The sequence below is a fragment of the Monodon monoceros genome, unplaced genomic scaffold (genome assembly GCF_005190385.1).
Source record: "Monodon monoceros isolate NGI ecotype Baffin Bay Population unplaced genomic scaffold, NGI_Narwhal_1 Super_Scaffold_15, whole genome shotgun sequence".
Taxonomy (NCBI): domain Eukaryota; kingdom Metazoa; phylum Chordata; class Mammalia; order Artiodactyla; family Monodontidae; genus Monodon; species Monodon monoceros.
The window spans coordinates 11,173,595-11,193,011 of NW_021703771.1; the positions used below are offsets into that span (position 1 = coordinate 11,173,595).

General features: G+C 40.4%; 1 protein-coding gene across 4 annotated transcripts in view; it reads right to left on the minus strand.

Moving 5' to 3' along the window:
• FILIP1 (filamin A interacting protein 1) overlaps positions 1–19,417 on the minus strand; it is a 191,288-nt gene that overhangs the window by 122,711 nt on the left and 49,160 nt on the right. For 3 of the 4 annotated variants that reach the window (XM_029223833.1, XM_029223835.1, XM_029223831.1), the window contains exon 1: positions 6,652–6,668. The exons of the other annotated variant lie outside the window; for it this stretch is intronic. In XM_029223833.1, the coding sequence (XP_029079666.1) occupies positions 6,652–6,657 (6 nt within the window). In that variant the 5' untranslated portion in view covers positions 6,658–6,668. Of the gene's footprint in view, positions 1–6,651; positions 6,669–19,417 lie in introns of those variants that run through there. 4 annotated transcript variants of the gene reach the window in all.

The following is a 19,417-nucleotide window of genomic DNA, read 5'->3' on the forward strand; positions in this document are numbered from 1 at the left end:
CTAGTAAAAGTTGTTCCAGTTGACTAGGTAAGTCACAGAGAGAGCTGGAGAAACTAGGAAGACCTTTTGCCTATGCTAGCTTATTGACTGAATCAGTTATTTCCAGGTCAGTTTTAAAAAATTTATTATGATAAGAATGAGTCAATATTTCTATCTCAAAGCCAATTCCACAAAAATGTTCTTGAGCACCTTCCCTATGCAAGGCATACTGGTTTCATCCACAATGGCTCAAAGAGAGGGATCTTTAATGTGATCTTTTAAAAAATGAAAAAGGTACTTTGTATTCTAGCAGCTGATTTTTTTCAAAGCACAAAATTATATCATAGGTGCACCGGCAATTCACAGGCCCCAGCAACTTTCTTTGTTCACTTTTCTTCAGAGGAGAATATTGATTTATTGGAGATTTCTTTGCTTTTTTCATCTTGGAATATGAATGAGTGGATAGGTGATTGTTAGGGGCTTAACCAATAGTTAAATCATGTCTCACTGAATTCAGATTCCACCTTTCTGAGCCGCTGCCATTTCACAAACTGAGAACCTAAAATCAGGTCCCGTGGAATACAGTAACCTGGAGGTAAAACTATGGCCTCTCAAACGCTGCTCCCACGCATGACTGGGGACGTCCAGACTCTCCTCAAAGACCCTCACTCAGCTATTTCTAGAAGTCCCCAAGCGGAGGGGGTAAAGAACCGAGCTCGTCAGCGCTGTCCTGACGGCTACCAGGAGACCTTCTGACACTTTCTTCTCTCTTGCTCTTGCTGCCAGTGGCCTCTGCTGTCATCACTGAAGCTGCTGTGCAGTTATCAAGGGCAACAAAGAAGCGATTGCAGGAAGAGCGGAAGCCTCCAGGATTGAACCCCAGTGCTCAGACAGCAACCAAACTTCGCACACACTGAACGCATTGGTGGGGCCAGAATCCCTGATGGTCTTGAAGTCCTTACGGTCACTGAAGCCCCCAGAGTCACAGAAGTCACTGCACAAAAGGCCTCCAACTGTAACTGTGGATGCACCAAAGTTGGGAGCAAGGGTGGCTCCTGAGGGGACAGGAGACCTAGTGAGACAAACCTGGTTGGAAGTGGGAACAAGGGATTATAGGTTATCTTAAAGCAGCATTTGCTTAGAAAGCACACTTTTGTGGCTTATAATATCGATACTTATTTGGTGGCGCTTTAAAGGGCTGCTCATGGAGATTACAGGTCAGATAAAGCCCTGTCCCCAAAATATCTTTTGATGATGGCACAGGTGGAGAAATCATCTCTTCCTAACTCGTTTTGACTTGCCATCTTGTGTCCACAGTATGTCGGAGGTTTGGTGAAGTTGTACTGGACACTGGCAGAAATCCTTCAGGTATAGCTAGGTTAAGGACAGAGGGCAGTGATGTGCTGGTAAGCCAGCTCTTTAGAGAAAGAAAATAAGTCCTTGATTAGTAGGTAGCATTTGCAGATTTCTGTGGTGTAAATTCCCCCATCGTGGCCAAGTTCATGATGATCATCAACACTGATGTCACTGAACACAGCCAGTGCCACTTGGCTCCAGCACAGGACTGAGGAAGGGCCAAGTGACGGCCACAGCCTCACTCCCCGGCTCTCGCTTTCCCATGAAGACAGAATCAGATTGGAGAAATTTCCCTGCATTCCTAAGCAAGATATTACAAAGGCAGAAGTAAGAAGTGAGTAAGAGGACAGCCGGTTATCCGACAAACCTAGCATCACTTGCTACTGCCTTCATTGGACCCTCTGTCTGCCTGACGAAGATAAACACATTCTGACAAGCCAAGCCTTAGTCCAAGGACAGCAGTGTTGCAAAGCAGACCGAGAAGCAGGTAGAAGGAGGGAAAAATCAGACGAAGAATTTGTCTTCTTAAAGTATGTGACAATAAGCCAGGGAGAAAATACGTGAGTTTGTATGGACAAACTTAAAACAAATGGCCTTTGTAAAGAAAACAGGCTGGGTTTTGAATGGAAGTCAATGTTTTGTTCTTGTTTTCTTTTATTGGGAATACAGCTTAGTTCATAAGGATACTGGCTTTCCCATCTTCCTCACACTCCTCATTTCAGCAATCCTCTTGGCCAGAGATGCCTCATGGGAGAGCTTGGGTCTGTAATGTTCCGGTAACAGCTCCTGATGTGTTGACACAGTGAGGGATCTCTACGGAGATACTCACCATGAGGTAACACTGCCTCAAGCACAATCCAAAAGATGATGTCAAAGATATGTACAAACAAACAGTGACCTCGAAGGCTTCTACTGCATGTGGTGGGTTGAGCAGAGCAGTGCTCATTGGTCATGAGCTTCATGATTTGCTGAGAATATATTTGAGCCAGGGAAGAGCTGTGGTCAAGAACCAAACATTAGTCATCAGCAACGTTGGTTAAGAGGTTAACTGGACTTTCCAAAGAAATCAACTGCTCACAGGATATTTCAGAGAAATTAACTGCTTGCTTTGTGCCTCAGTTTTTCCATCTAAGGCAGGAGATCACACGCTGTTCTCCTTTTCATAGGGGTAAGCTATGAGGTTTCATGAATTAATCTATTGAAAGGATAGATTTTAGAAACGAGGCCCTATGTATGATGGCTGTCTTAGCCAGGTTGCGTTGTAACAATTCCTGCATTACCTCTATTACATTCTATGACTGTGGCACAGTGACAGTCCAAAGACAACCAGTTTTACTGTCATGAACTCAAGAATATGCTTCTTCCAGCTGTGCCAAGTTGTATGCCTTCCAGTAGATCATTTTGGGTTGAAGATCTTAATCAAAGAGGGCTACTGCTTCATCATAGGTTATTTGTAGAGAGTAAAGCTACAAAAGATATAGTCTTAGGACTTTTTTGTCATTCACTGAGCTATGGGATAAACCCAACGTCTGGACTTCACACTCTGGAGCAACACTATTCTCAGCACATGATGAATATGTTCAACCCAAGGGCTTTGCTCTTCTCTCCTTCCTCTCCTTCATTCCACAGGGCTTTGATTAGAAAGCTTTAACTAAATTTAACCCAAGTACGCAATAAAAACAGAAACAGAAATAAATAAAAATAGAAACAAAAATTATACTCATTTTTGTCTGTATATCACAGCTTTGGTGTACTTAACCTTTTCTTATGATCCCACAAGATCATAACCTGCTTGAGGGCAAAAGCTATCTAATTCACTTACGAACCCCCTGAAGCAATGAGCACAGGGCTTACACAGAATTTATGAGCAGTACATCTTTACGTAATTGAATTAAGCTAAGGGGGGAAAAGGCAGGGTATGAGAAAGTGCAATGGACACCGGCGTATTCTTCTTGATCTCCTGGAAAAGGTGGCCCCATTCTGGCTGAAATAAATTGAAGGAAGCAAAAAATGTAGACTGATCTCTCAAAAAGTCCTCAGAAATCATACAGACCCTCTAGAATGATGATGCTTCTACTCATGGGCTCTTCATTCAGAAGGTGAAGAAGTTGCAGGATTTCCCAAATATTACAGAGAAAACAGGAAAGCCAAAAAGTGACTGAAAGGTTCAGAAGCTAGATGAATTTTGAATGACTCCCCAATAGGAAAGCTCTGCCGGAGATGAGGGTTACAAACAGGCTGCCGATCAACTTGATAGGCTAATACTACATTCTCTCCAAATACCCTCTAATGAAATTCTCCAGATCTCTGAATTCTCACCCTCAGAATGTTAACCCAGAGGTCCTATATCACAGCAATTCCCCAGCTTGTTGAGAGAAGGACAATTAAAAGCTCTTGAGAAAAGGTTAAAGGAATAGTAAGCTAATATAGTCATGACCAGAGTGTGCAAACCTGTTGTTCTCTTTCTCTTAAAATACAGAACAATAGCTGCATGTGCAAACATAGTAGAACTCCTTAAAGTATGCAGGAGGGCAGACATAGGGACAATGAAAAGTAAGCTATTCTTAACACTGTAGAACAAGTGGGATATATTCACCCTTTGGGATTTCTCAAGCATCTCAGATTTGAAAAAGATTTAGATAAATAAATGATGGAAAAGTGGAAAATAGGATGCTAAAAAGAAGTTAGGAAATATTTATGCACCGCACTAGCCTTTGAGTATAATGTCCTAGAGAGCAACTGCCATACTCTTCCTGAAAGGTCATTGGGGACCTGCCATGGTTTGAATGTTTGTGTTCCCCCCAAACTCATGTTGAAATCTTAATGCTAATGTGACAGTGTTAGAAGGTGGGGTCTTTGGGAGGTGCATAGGTCATGAAGATGGAGCTCTCCTGAATGGGATAAGTGCTCTTACAAGAGACCCCCACAGAGCCCCTTAGCCTCTCCCACCATGGAGAGAAGTCAGCAGGGAGAAGTCAGCCGTCTACAACCCGGAAGAGGGCCCTCACCAGAAAACGACCCTGCTGTCACCCAGTCTTCCAGCCTCCAGAACTGTGAGAAATAAATTCCTGTTGTTTGTAAGCCACCCAGACTGTGTTATACTAAGACAGGGCCCCTGTGCAAAATAAAGCTCTGAGTTAGAGGGGCCACATATCTGAACTAGTGCACAGTTAAGTCCCTCCTAACGCTGAAATACAAACTAGGCCATTGCTAAGTAATTCTCAATTAAAGAGGGAAGATGTGGGCTTCCCTGGTGGCACAGTGGCTGAGAGTCCGCCTGCCGATGCAGGGGACACGGGTTCGTGCCCCGGTCCGGGAGGATCCTACATGCCGTGGAGCGGCTGGGCCCGTGAGCCATGGCCGCTGAGCCTGCGCGTCCGGAGCCTGTGCTCCGCAATGGGAGAGGCCACAGCAGTGAGAGGCCCGCGTACCGCAAAAAGAGGGAAGATGTGTCATCAAACCCTCCCTTTTATATACAGCAGTCAACAAATATTTCTTGAAAACCTACTGAATGCAGAGTGCTATGGATATCCCCCCTTACCTGAGTCAGTTAAAAAATACATGAATTTGCATGACCATATGTTATTGCTATGATGGTTTACTTTTCCTGTCAAAGGTAAAACATATATATAACAATTGCATCGAGTAAATGATATAAATAAGATAGGGAAATAATTTCTAGGTTTTTTTTAAACAGAATTTATTTTGAAAATATACTGTGGGCTCTTTTGGCAACTTTTGAGTAAATCTAAAGTTATTTCAAAATAAAAGTTAAAAAAAATACATTGCGGACAAATGTGAAAACAAGATATGAGCTGAACTAAAATGCTTAATTCCAAGTCAGTAAAATCCTAAGAACCTGGAAATTCAGGATTCCATCTGCCTTCCCCAACCTTCAGGGCAAGTCAGCCTGTTTACTGCCAGGCCCCTGATAGTGCAGGAAGTAAAGGGGAAGTTGCAGAGGAAGAGAGGTCTCACTGTGGTTGAGCTTATTGGAGATATGTAACATGCGTACTATTAAGAGCCACACAGTCAGCAACAGGGAAATGCTGAGACCCGTCTACAAAGTATAATGGCAGGCAGGACTGGCTTCCTGCGATGAAGAATCTCATGTCTCCATGAGGCCACGTGGTTGAGGGCCCACTGAGAACCCCTCCAACCCCACCAATTTGTCACTCTTGCCTCCCCTGACTTCTTTTAAGAAATGGGTGTGATATGGGTCAGAATGGCCATCATTAAAAAGTCTACAAATAGGGGCTTCCCTGGTGGCGCAGTGGTTGAGAGTCTGCCTGCCGATGCAGGGGACATGGGTTCGTGCCCCGGTCCGGGAAGATCCCACATGCTGTGGAGCAGCTGGGCCCGTGAGCCATGGCCGCTGAGCCTGCGTGTCCGGAGCCTGTGCTCCGCAACAGGAGAGGCCACAAGAGTGAGAGGCCTGCGCACCGCAAGAATAAAAAAAAAAAAGTCTACAAATAACAAATGCTGGAGGGGTGTGGAGAAAAAGGAAACCTTCTACACTGTTGGTGGGAATGTAAATTGGTGCAGCCACTATGGAGAACAGTATGGAGGTTCCTTAAAAAAACTAAAAATAGAACTACCATACGACCCAGGAATCCTACTCCTGGGCATATATCCGGACAAACCTATAATTCAAAAAGATACATGCACTCCTATGTTCACAGCTGCACTATTCACAATAGCCAAGACATGGAAGCAACCTAAATGTCCATCGACAGATGAATGGATAAAGAAGATGTGGTACATATATACATTGGAATACTACTCAGCCATAAAAAAGAATGAAATAATGCCATTTGCAGCAACATGGATGGATCTAGAGATTATCATACTAAGTGAAGTAAGTCAGAAAGAGAAAGACAAATAACATACGATATCACTTATATGTGGAATCTAAAATATGACACAAATGAACCTATCTATTAAATAGAAACAGGATTACAGACATAGAGAACAGACTGGTAGTTGCCAAGGAGGTGGGGGGAAGGATTGGAGTGGGAGGCTGGGGTTAGCAGATGTAAACTTTTATATTTAGAATGGATAAACAACAAGGTCCTACTGTACAGAACAGAGAACTATATTCAATATTCCATAATAAACCATAATAGAAAATAGTATTAAAAATGCATATATATGTATAACTGAATCAGTTTGCTGTATAGCAGAAATTAACACAACTTTGTAAATCAACTATACTTCAATTTAAAAAAAGAAATGGATGTGATAGAAGAGTGAAACCTCCTCCCTTCTCCAACTTCATTTCTCTTATATTCTTTCCCCAAACCCTCATCCACATACGTCCATATCTGCACACATGCGGGATCTTTAGCTGGTGCTATCAGTGCAGTAGCCCCTCCTGGATTCCTTGACAACCCAGCTGATGAATGGAGGAACAAGGAGTTCCTGTAAGAGCCATCTTTTTACCACTAGAGAAACAAGGAAGGGAGAAAATGTTAACAGTTAATCTATAAAATGACACTATCATTGTTGTGGTCCACAATGAAAACTCTTGAAATAAAAGTGGAAAGTTTCTTTATTATTTGGGAAAATGATTCCCTAACTCATTTCTCCAGTTTTCGGATTAAATGAAAATTGAAGACTATTAGAAAATTTGTAGTTAGAAGTCATTATGCTCCTGAAACATCCATTAAACAAAAATTTAAAATCAGCTCATGTTTTTCTTAGAAGTCCTATTCTCCAAATTACACTGTTTAAAGCTCTTTATAAAGTCATTAAGCAAAGCAATCAGCAGAAGGGAAAGCAAATATTTATGTCAAAAGCATTATCATTATCTGTCAATTTTTAATAGAATATATTGAGGAAGTAAACAATTTCTAAATACCTTTCAAAAATCTGTAGTCAATCTATTCCCTGTCACTCACTAGCTCATTTCCCCAGCTACATACTTCAAATTTTTCTGAAAAATGTAAAGAAATGTTTTGGTAACTTGTAATCTAACATGATTTCAGGGGAAAAAAATGGAAGAAATATGTATTGCACATTGATTCCCAGCTATACCACTGACTTGTTGTGTGACACTGGGCAGCTCTCTTCACCTCTCTGTGTCTCATTTGTAAAATAATGGGATCGTACTTAATTAGAAGTTGCTAACTGGTGGTCCTTTGCCCAGATATAGCCATTGGATGTACCTTGTTTGCCCAGCATGCTTTAAAAATTGGGAACTTACGCATTCAAATCCAAATTCCTGATTTCTCTTTAAAAATTATAAGGTCGGCAACAATAAGCCTACATTCCCATGTGGCAACAAAGGCTGCTACTGAATAGCAGCTGTCCTTGTTGGATAAGGCATGGAGTCTCGGTATCTACCTTATCAGCATCTAAGTTTCTGATGAAATAGATGACCTCAAGTTTCTTTCTGCTCTAACATTCTCACATTTAAGGTGAGCCATAGAGAAAAAAGTCCGTTCAACCTCTCCAAGCCTCAGCTTTACTGCAATATGGGGATTATAATAACCTCTGACTACCCCTTGAGCTTTGGAGAGACAAAATGAAATCGTGAGTGGTGACTGCTTCGCACAGTGCCGTGCAAGTAGAAAGTGCTCAATAAACAGTAGAGGTAACAATGCAAATAATGGCGAACATAATGACTCAAATACAATTCTCTGATAGTCGATCCAATCTAAATTAAAATTGGTTTACTGCTTCTTCTCTTCCAAATGCACCACTGGCCCCATCAAAAACCAACTACTTGCCTCTAATTTTCAGATACACTTTGTTCAGTTAATAATAAACAGGTTGAGATTCCCAAATGAGATGCAGAAATTTCAAGAAAACAGTGTTCTTTGAGGGTCTCTAGTTCTCATATTCCCCTTTTCTGGTTGAACCGGCTGTCAACATTTGATGCACTGTAAGCTTTGATCCTACTTACTGCACGTGCCAGGTACACAGTGTATCACTGTTTATTATTGTTAAATGCAAATAACAAACTGAACAGAGACATTTGTACACGAGCTGCAAATGAGCCCATATAGAGTGCACTCCCACGGGAGTTTTTGTCATAGTGTCCCCGCCCCTTCAAGTCACTCTGTAGTCACTCATACGCGGTGATGTGCCCCTGTCACTCACTAGCTCGTTTCCTCAGCCACACACTTTATCTATCAGACTGCCTTATTAATCACAGAGCTTAAATGGGCCTGTTCCGGTGTGTGACTGCCACAGATTTGCCCATACTTTAAAAGATCCATGTTTAAATGAATTTCGACTTACACATACCATTACTGTACGCGTACATTTGTGGAGAAAAAAATTTCATAAGTTCTATCCGACAATACTTTAGGTAACAAAATATAAGAAAAATAAGATAATTTGTACACCTCCCCCCAGAGTTTTTTTTATTGGGATTTTTACCCATAATTGTGTAAGTGTTATTTATATGATCTCAGAGCTTATGGCATTCCACTGACTTTCAGCCCAGCAGAAGGCTGAGCTGAGACGCATGGGAATGGGGCTGCCAGAGGGAAGCCCGTAGCCAGTGTGGTCTGACTTCTACCCCCTACCTGGATCCCTTCTCCCCACAACTCCGCAACCCCGCCCCCAAGTGTCAGTCTCTCCGACTCATACTCTGCAGATCTCTCAGAAAAAGAGATTTAACACAGAAGTGTCTTTGTGTCACTCCTCTGCTCAAGAGTCTTGAGTAATTTGCTATTACCCAGAAGCAAATCCTACAGTCCTACATGACCTAGACCCTGTCAAGCTCTCTGCATTCCCTTCCTGCCCTTGCCCTCAAAGAACCAAGTCCAGCTCTGTTCCTGAACACACCACCCTTTCTCCAGGCCTCTGGACTGCTCTTCTCATCCCCACCGTTTGTCCCACTCTTCCTTCAAGTGTCAACTCAAGCATTGCTTTCTCTTCCTTGGGTCCCTTAGGAAAACTTAGCTGCTTCTTTCTTTACTCTCCATGAACGTTGTTCACATATAACTATGGCAACTACCATGTTTATTTGCCTATGTGTGAACTTCCTGAAAGCAGAAACCAAGTTTTTAAATATTTTTACTCCTAGCACCTAATAGAGTGTCTGCATATTGTAGGCAACAGGATATTTGCTAAATAGTGAATAAATGAAACTGCTTTGTTCCCATGGCCTATACATTTGCAGATTCCATTCTGCAAAGTCATGACTGTTCTTATGATCACTACAAATACTTAAGAGTATATTTCTGCACATCCTTCTTTTCAAATACATTTTACTTTCTTCATTTATTCCTTTGGGACAGTTCATCTGTTTGTGCTTAATACCTATTAACAACAACAAAGTGTGTGATCCCATCAATTTAGTTAAGATCATTATTTTGCTGAATCTTACAAATCTACCTATCTTGGTGAAATCGTCCTCTTGCATGTTTAGCCCCAAACTTAAATGAGCTAACCTACGTTTCATAGTCATTCACGGAGAAAACTGTGGCTGTAGAGAATGGCATGCTGTCTATGAATGGGACCATGCACCTCGGTGGTTTCAAATCCACGGTGGCTTCCATAGCTGTAAACATTTAGTTTACCTGGGTTCACACCCTTGACTTTCTCTTGGACAAACCTGAAAGCTCCAGCCAGCCAGAACTGCCAACTTTCGCATAGTTTTCTACCCACAACCATCAATCTCTCCCTGACAATAAAAGGAGACTAAACCTTGGTTTGCCCCAGCGTCACCTGGGAAGATGATGAATCTTTCATTGCATCTGAGCCAAGGATGACGTTACCCAGCAAAGTAAACCCGGTGTACAACGTTCTACCAGTTCTATAATTTGGGGAGTTGGATTCTCTACACACAATGTGGCATATTTCCTGGACCAGCTAATGGAGCCAGTTGCTTGTACTGGTGCCAAGTGTCTACCCAATGTTTAACACACCTTCCCTTTTGGTTTTTTTACTGTTTGATGTTCATTTCCTTGGTTAACATTGGTGTCATATCAAATGAAGTCACCAAACCTCAGGCAGGAGACAACTTGCCTCCAAAAGAGTAGCATATTATTCTGAGGAGATGTTTAGTCAGAACTGAAAACGAATGACTGGGGCACAAAGCTGGTGTGAACACAGCTAGTCTATAAATGTGTGTAGTGTTAATTAAGAACCTATAGGTAGTTTTAGCTAAAATCAGTTTCAGTGTAGTTAGGGAAATAAGAGAGAAAATTGCTACATGCATATGAAAATAGATTTTTAGATTTCTTTAAAGAATTGTCTTTTTCTGGCAAGAACCACTTAATAAAACTTAAACTTAATTCCCTGAAAATCATTTGCAATTATCTTCTTCCTTTGTTTTTAATTGGCAGGAAGCATTTTCAATGAAAACTGCAGCTCACCATGCGTGTTAGCTAGAGCTAAGAACTGTTTTTTCAAATCTAAGAACTTTGGATAAGGTCACTGTCAATTGAGGGAAACTAGGGGGGCGGGGTGTAGGGCGGGCCTGGGGTTCCACCCACCATGTGAAGAGGAAGGGCAGTGCTTTCCACCACTGGGTTTGTAGACTTGAGATTTGCTTTATCAAGCTGACATTATTTTAAATATTCATAGGACAGAATAAAAGATGAAGGCTAGGGCTTCCCTGGTGGCGCAGTGATTGAGAGTCCGCCTGCCGATGCAGGGGACACGGGTTCGTGCCCCGGTCCGGGAAGATCCCACATGCCGCGGAGCGGCTGGGCCCGTGAGCCATGGCCGCTGAGCCTGCGCGTCCGGAGCCTGTGCTCCGCAACGGGAGAGGCCACAGCAGTGAACGGCCCGTGTACCGCAAAAAAAAAAAATTAAAAATAAATAAATTAATTAAAATAAATAAATAATAATAAGATGATATTGTCAAAACACAAAATTACCTTGTTTAAAAAGAGAATATCAAGAATACAGAAGAGGGGCTTCCCTGGTGGCACAGTGGTTGAGAGTTCGCCTGCCGATGCAGGGGACGCGGGTTCATGCCCCGGTCCGGGAAGATCCCACATGCTGCCGAGCGGCTGGGCCCGTGAGCCATAGCCGCTGAGCCTGCGCGTCCGGAGCCTGTGCTCCGCAACGGGAGAGGCCACAACGGTGAGAGGCCCGCGTACCTCAAAAAAAAAAAAAAAAAAAAAAAGATGAAGGCTAGTTGTCTAGGGAATAGAGAATGGTAAATTTTGTAAGCTAATGGTGAGGCCTAAAAGGAGCTGGAGTTATTTCTGCTTTACAGGTACATGGGGCTTTGATCAAGGAAGCTCTGAAAAGATCTTTATTTTACAACTACGACTCAGGATCTTTTGGGTGTGCCCTCAGCTAAACATCCAGGTGAGGTTACATGGACTAAATTTTCATCTTGAAAAAAAACTGCATTTTAAAACCTACACAGACCCAGATATTGTCACAGATGCAAATCAGGCCTCTTTTCCAATTCTTTGAAGACTGAGCTCTTGAGGAAATCAAACCAGGTGTCAATATGGAAGAAAGGGAATTTTCTCAGGATTCTTCAACAGTTTTCAAATAGAAAAAAATTAAAATAGTTGTAATATCAAACTCTTTCCACAGAGAGCTGTTCTCTACAAATAGAGTAACACCTTCTAAAACAAATGAGGAAAAAATGTCTTTGTAATTTTACTTCAAAGACAGCATGCCAGAAACTAAATAAATTAGAAAATCAGTTTGTATTTCAACTTTCAAATTAGTAATTACATTTCCTTTAACCTGGGCTGGTAAATACACAGCATGAGTTTTGTCACACTTTCCTCCCAGATCATTAATTGGTTGTGGCATTTTTTGGCTGTGGAGCCTGAATACATTCCCAGAATTCTCAACACTTCACCCGAACTACCTCTACTAATAGATCAGGGTTCCTGGTCACAGAATATGGGTTTGGCATTTCTGCTCTCAATTCTTTTAAAGTGAAACATGATTCATTCTTTGAATGAATTAGATAGCAAGTGAATCCTTTTAAAAATGATGCCTAAGTAGCCTGGCTAAAGACAAGGCTGATCAAAGCTCACCAAGAATACAAAAGTGTAAGAAATAATGATGCTTATTTGACTGCTGTGGCAAAAATTCCAAGACAGTCCCAAAGTCACTCCTTAGAGTGAGTGGCTATATCAACTCCTGCCTTATATCTAACTCAAACATTCAGGTTATGAGTGTTTACGACTCATTCAAAATAATCAATGGAGTCTGTGATTTCACTCAGAGCAATATGATAACCAGTTAAGACCTATTACTCCAGGTCAAAATGCACATAATTCTGAGTGCTAAGTTGTTATATCTAATTATTCTAAAAAAGAATTCATTGGTGGGATTATTAAACAATCATAAAGCATTTATAGAACACCTCTTGAATTCAAGAATTAGTTGATATAAGTAATGTAATCAATTTACACCACTTTGGAAGTAATATAAGTCCCAACGTTAGTAGACTTTCTGTTCCATGTTGGGGCAGCAGGGATAGAGTTGGATGGCAGGGAGTGAGAGGAAAACATGTTTGAGGACAATTTTTTTTTTAAGCCATTGACTTGCCTTGTTTACTTTGGGGTATTACTTTGAAATCTTGATGCTGCATAAACATAAACAAAATTCAAAAGCAAACTATAAAATGGGAACATTATTTGCAAGTACTATGTATAAATATATGCCATTAACATACTGATTAATTATTAGTATAATAATCACAATATCAATAATTAATGATAATGTATAAAGAGCTCTTATATATCAAAAACACTAGTATATAAAAAAGGAGGCAGGGACTTCCCTGGTGGTGCAGTGGTTATGAATCTGCCTGCTGAAATACAAAGGATCATGAGAGATTACTACAAGCAACTACATACCAATAAAATGGACAATCTGGAAGAAATGCATAAATTCTTAGAAATGCACAACCTTCTGAGACTGAACCAGGAAGAAATAGAAAATATGAACAGACCAATCACAAGCACTGAAATTGAAACTGATGAAAAATCTTCCAACAAACAAAAGCCCAGGACCAGATGGCTTCACAGGTGAATTCTATCAAACATTTAGAGAAGAGCTAACATCTATCCTTCTCAAACTCTTCCAAAATATAGCAGAGGGAGGAATACTCCCAAACTCATTCTATGAGGCCACCATCATCCTGATCCCAAAACCAGACAAAGATGTCACAAAGAAAGAAAATTACAGGCCAATATCACTGATGAACATAGATGCAAAAATCCTCACCAAGATACTAGCAAACAGAATCCAACACCACATTAAAAGGATCATACACCGTGATCAAGTGGGGTTTATTCCAGAAATGCAAGGATTCTTCAATATACACAAATCAATCAATGTGATAAACCATATTAACAAATTGAAGGAGAAAAACCATATGATCATCTCAATAGATGCAGAGAAAGCTTTCGACAAAATTCAACACCCATTTATGATAAAAACCCTCCAGAAGGTAGGCATAGAGGGGACTTTCCTCAACATAATAAAGGCCATATATGACAAACTGACAGCAAACATTGTCTCAATGGTGAAAAACTGAAAGCATTTCCACTAAGATCAGGAATGAAACAAGGTTGCCCACTCTCACCACTCTTATTCAACATAGTTTTGGAAGTTTTAGCCACAGCAATCAGAGAAGAAAAAGATATAAAATGAATCCAAATTGGAAAAGAAGAAGTAAAGCTGTCACTGCAGATGACATGATACTATACAAAGAGAATCCTAAAGATGCTACCAGAAAACTACTAGAGCTAATCAATGAATTTGGTAAAGTAGTAGGATACAAAATTAATGCACAGAAATCTCTTGCATTCCTATATACGAATGATGAAAAATCTGAAAGTGAAATTAAGAAAACAATCCCATTTACCATTTCAACAAAAAGAATAAAATATCTAGGAATAAACCTACCTAAGGAGACAAAAGACCTGTATGAAGAAAATTATAAGACACTGATGAAAGAAATTAAAGATGATGCAAATAGATGGAGAGATATACCATGTTCTTGGATTGGAAGAATCAAAATTGTGAAAATGACTCTCCTACCCAAAGCAATCTACAGATTCGATGCAATCCCTATCAAACTACCACTGGCACTTTTCACAGAACTAGAACAAAAAATTTCACAAATTGTATGGATACAAAAGATCCCAAATAGCCAAAGCAATCTTGAGAAAGGAAAACAGAGCTGGAGGAATCAGGCTCCCTGACTTCAGACTATACTACAAAGCTACAGTAATCAAGACACAAAACAGAAATATAGATCAATGGAACAGGATAGAAAGCCCAGAGATAAACCCACGCACATATGGTCACCTTATCTTTGATAAAGGAGGCAAGAATATACAATGGAGAAAAGACAGCCTCTTCAATAAGTGGTGCTGGGAAGACTGGACAGCTACATGTAAAAGAATGAAATTAGAACACTCACTAACACCATACACAAAAATAAACTCAAAATGGATTAGAGACCTAAATGTAAGGCCAGACACTATCAAACTCTTAGAGGAAAACATAGGCAGAACACTCTATGACATAAATAACAGCAAGATCCTTTTTGACCCACCTCCTAGAGAAATGGAAATATAAACAAAAATAAACAAATGGGACCTAATGAAACTTCAAAGCTTTTGCACAGCAAAGGAAACCTTAAACAAGACGAAAAGACAATTCTCAGCATGGGAGAAAATATTTGCAAATGAAGCAACTGACAAAGGATTAACCTCCAAAATTTACAAGCAGCTCATGCAGCTCAAAATCAAAAAAACAAACAACCCAATCCAAAAGTGGGCAGAAGACCTAAATAGACATTTCTCCAAAGAAGATATGCAGATTGCCAACAAACACATGAAAGAATGCTCAACATCATTAATCATTAGAGAAATGCAAATCAAAACTACAATGCAATATCATCTCACACTGGCCAGAATGGCCATCATAAAAAAAAATCTGCAAGCAATAAATGCTGGAAAGGGTGTGGAGAAAAGGGAACACTCTTGCACTGTTGGTGGGAATGTAAATTGATACAGCCACTATGGAGAATAGTATGGAGGTTCCTTAAAAAACTAAAAATAGAACTACCATATGACCCAGCAATCCCACTACTGGGCATATGCCCTGAGAAAACCACAATTCAAAAAGAGTCATGTACCAAAATGTTCATTGCAGCTCTATTTACAATAGCCAGGACATGAAAGCAACCTAAGTGTCCATCAACAGATGAATGGATAAAGAAAATGTGGCACATATATACAATGGAATATTATTCAGCCATAAAAAGAAACAAAATTCAGTTATTTGTAGTGAGGTGGATGGACCTAGAGTCTGTCATACAGATTGAAGTAAGTCAGAAAGAGAAAAACAAATACCGTATGCTAACACATATATATGGAATCTAAAAAAAAAAAAAAGAAAAATGGTAATGAAGAACCTAGGGACAAGACGGGAATAAAGACAGAGACCTACTATAGAATGGACTTGAGGATATGGGGAGGGGGAAGGGTAAGCTGGGACAAAGCGAGAGAGTGGCATGGACATATATACACTACGAAATGTAAAATAGGTAGCTAGTGGGAAGCAGCCGCATAGCACAGGGAGATCAGCTCAGGGCTTTGTGACCACCTAGAGGGGTGGAATAGGGAGGGTGGGAGGGAGGGAGACACAAGAGGGAAGAGATATGGAGACATATGTACATGTATAACTGATTCACTTTGTTATAAAGCAGCAACTAACACACCATTGTAAAGCAATTATACTCCAATAAAGATGTTTAAGAAAAAAAAAAAAGAATCTGCCTGCCAACACAGGGGACACGGGTTCGAGCCCTGGTCTGGAAAGATCCCACATGCTGTGGAGCAAGTAAGCCCGTGTGCCACAACTACTGAGCCTGTGCTCTAGAGCTTGTGAGCCACAACTACTGAGACCACAGGCCACAACTACTGAAACTCACTTGCCTAGAGCCCGTGCTCCGCAACAAGAGAAGCCACCGCAATGAGAAGCCCGCACGCCCCAATGAAGAGTAGCCCTCTCTCGCTGCAACTAGAGAAAGCCTTCGTGCAGCAAAAAAGACCCAATGCAGCCAAATATAAATTAATTAATTAATTTTTTAAAATGTAGGCAAAGGTATCAATAGGTGATTCACAAAGAGGATAAATGAACTTCTCCTCTAACATGAAAATATATTTAACTTCATACATATACAAAAGTACATTTAGAAAACTAGTGAAATTTACAACAGAACAACAAGGAAATACCATTAACAGAGATAGAGTTAGAAAACTAAATGTTGGTGAGGATATGGTGAGATGAGCACTCTTACACATAACTCATGAAAATGTAAATTGATATGAGGCAGTATATACCACAAACTCCTCCTTTTCTTTCTGCAAAGTAATTTGACAAATTGTATAAATAGCCTTCAAAATAGTCATTCATTTGGATCCAATAATCCCAACTTCTGGGATGCTTTCCTTAAGATATAATTACAGATGCAATCAGAAATTGATTGACAAGGATTTTTGTCAATGTTTTAATAATAGTATTAGATTCCAAATCCCAAAACATTAGAGACAATTTAGATGACCAATAGTGTGGAAATTATTAAATAAATTATGACTGGTTTATTGATAAGATATGGCTTATTTATTAATTCATAAAACAAGAATTAGCTCTAAACCGTATCTTCAGTATAATGCTAATTTTGTGAATATAGTAGGTAAATTATTCAAAAGGACAGAATTTATAAAGTACATCAAACTGTTCAGCAGTTACTTATCAGTGGTGAAAATGTATATGATTTTTTTCTCTATGCTCATTTTTTCCCAAGAAGTCTAGACTGAACATATATTACTTTTGCATTAAAATTTATTTTTCAAAAGTAAGATGACACCATTAAATATGAAAATGTTATACTATGAGATAAAGGCACAAATAGAAGAATGACAGGGCTGACAAAGAATGTCGATGACTGAAATTCTGGTCCTGAATGGTAGGTGTAGTGTACTATAAAACATGCACAGTAATTTCCAGCAAGGCATGTGCAGCATGTCTTCCCACCATGCTTAAACCAAGACTAGTTCACACACCACCCGGTCATCTGGAATTACTCTGGGGGCTGTCTCTTTTTCTCCTGTCCTTCTCCTTCTGCTTTGCTTCCTTAAGTTCTCTTCTTACTTGAAGGCCTAACTCCTCCATGAAATCTTTCTCCACCTCAAGGCACTGCAACCCCTATTCCACTAGAAGTCTAGAGTATCTGTTGTCTATATCTCTCATTTTGTACTTAAATTTTATTGTCCTGTTTTTTGGGTTCTTTTTTTACTTTGAGATTTTGATGCCTTAACTGGATTTTTAAACTCCACCAGGGAAGGGATAATATTGAATATTCTTTTGTTGCCCTATTCAGTCACTCAAGAAATATCTTTTGAGCACATAGCATGTGTATTAGACACTGTTTGAGGTGCTAGGGACAGACAGGTGAAATTTTAAAAAGGGAGAAAAATATCCATGCCGTCAAAAGCTTACAATCTAGTGTTGGAGCCTGATAATTGGTGCCGTGTCATACGTGATGCAAATCCATAGTAAATTGTGACAATGTAATGAAGTAAGGAAGACAGAAACAATGACCAAGAAAAATGTATTCATTTTCTATTGCTGCCATGACAGATTTAACATAAAATTTAATGGCTCAAGACAACATTCATTTATTAGCTCACAGCTTTTGGGTCAGAAATCTGGGTACAGTGTAGTTCAGATGGGTCTTCTGTTTAGAGCCTCACAAGAATAAAATCAAGGTGTCGGCATGGCTGTACTCCTTACTGGAAGTTCTGGGCAGAATCCACTTCCAAACTTATTCAGGTTGTTGGCAGCATCCAGTTTCTTGAATTGGTAGGACTGGGGTCCCTGTTTCTTTGCTGGGTGTCCACTGGGAGGCCCTACCACCTAGAGGCCCCTCTTTGATTCTTGCACCTGGCTCCCTACATCTCATTACCAGTAGCAGTGCACTGAATCCTTCTCACACTTGGACTTTCTCTGACTTCTTTTGCTGCATCTCTTGCCTCCAGTTGGAAAAAACTTCTCTGCTTTTAAAGATGCATGGGATTAGGGTATGTCCACCTGAATGATCCAAGATAATCTCCCCAACTTAAGGTCCATAACCTTAATTACATCTGCAAAGTCTCTTTTGCCTTATAACATAACATATTCACGGGAGCCAGGGCTTAAGGTGTAGACATCTCTGGGAGGGCCGTTCTGCCTACCACGAATAGTAATAGCAACGAACAACTGTATGGAAGGCTGCCGACTGAAATGACAGACTCAACTCAAGACATTTAATTGAATTCCACGAAGCCTACTGTTTTTTCTTCTCATGAGAAACATTTCTACCATAAGCCTGATTTCGTGATGACCAGATCTAGAACACATTGATAATCTTTTGCTTGCCAATGTTTTGAATTAATAGAAACCATTTTTAGCCATAGCTGTGTTTTCTCCTAATTACCCAAATCCCATTTTTGTTGATTCAACTAATTTATTCTCATCTTTGTCCTAACATCAGTCAGACGTTGAGAAACCCAAGGAACAAGAGAAGTTTGTTTGGGGGGTTGGGGACAGAGAAAGACGAGCTGTGTATTACCTCATAACAGTAAATTATGCAGTTTCTCCACAGGACAAGATCAGATCCTGCGGTAAATAAAAAGAGCACCTGGGGTGTGGGAACATTAGAGAGAAAACTGTCTGGCCTCTTTGGGAATGGAAAGAACAGAGTGGTCAACGACTCATCCTGTGGCACCACAAACAGACTTTCAAGAGATTGTGGAGGGTAAATGCCAAATTCATATGACAGACAGCTCTTTTAAGGCTTGTACACTGCCACTTATTCATCTGAGGGGACACAAGGAAATGCCTTCAACCCTGATCCCAGACACAGAAAGGAGCCCAGGTTCACGCTCCTTCCTGCCAAGGACAGAGCACTGCTCAACTTAATCTTGCCCATGAGGTGAACCAGCCGCCCGGGCCCGCTAATGACATCACATCTTGAGGGGTGAAGAAAATAAAACTGTGGGAGTTTTTTTCTTAGCATGAAATGTATTCAAAGCCCATTTCCCCTGCAATGTCTGAGCACCAGTGTTAGTTGGGAAGAAAA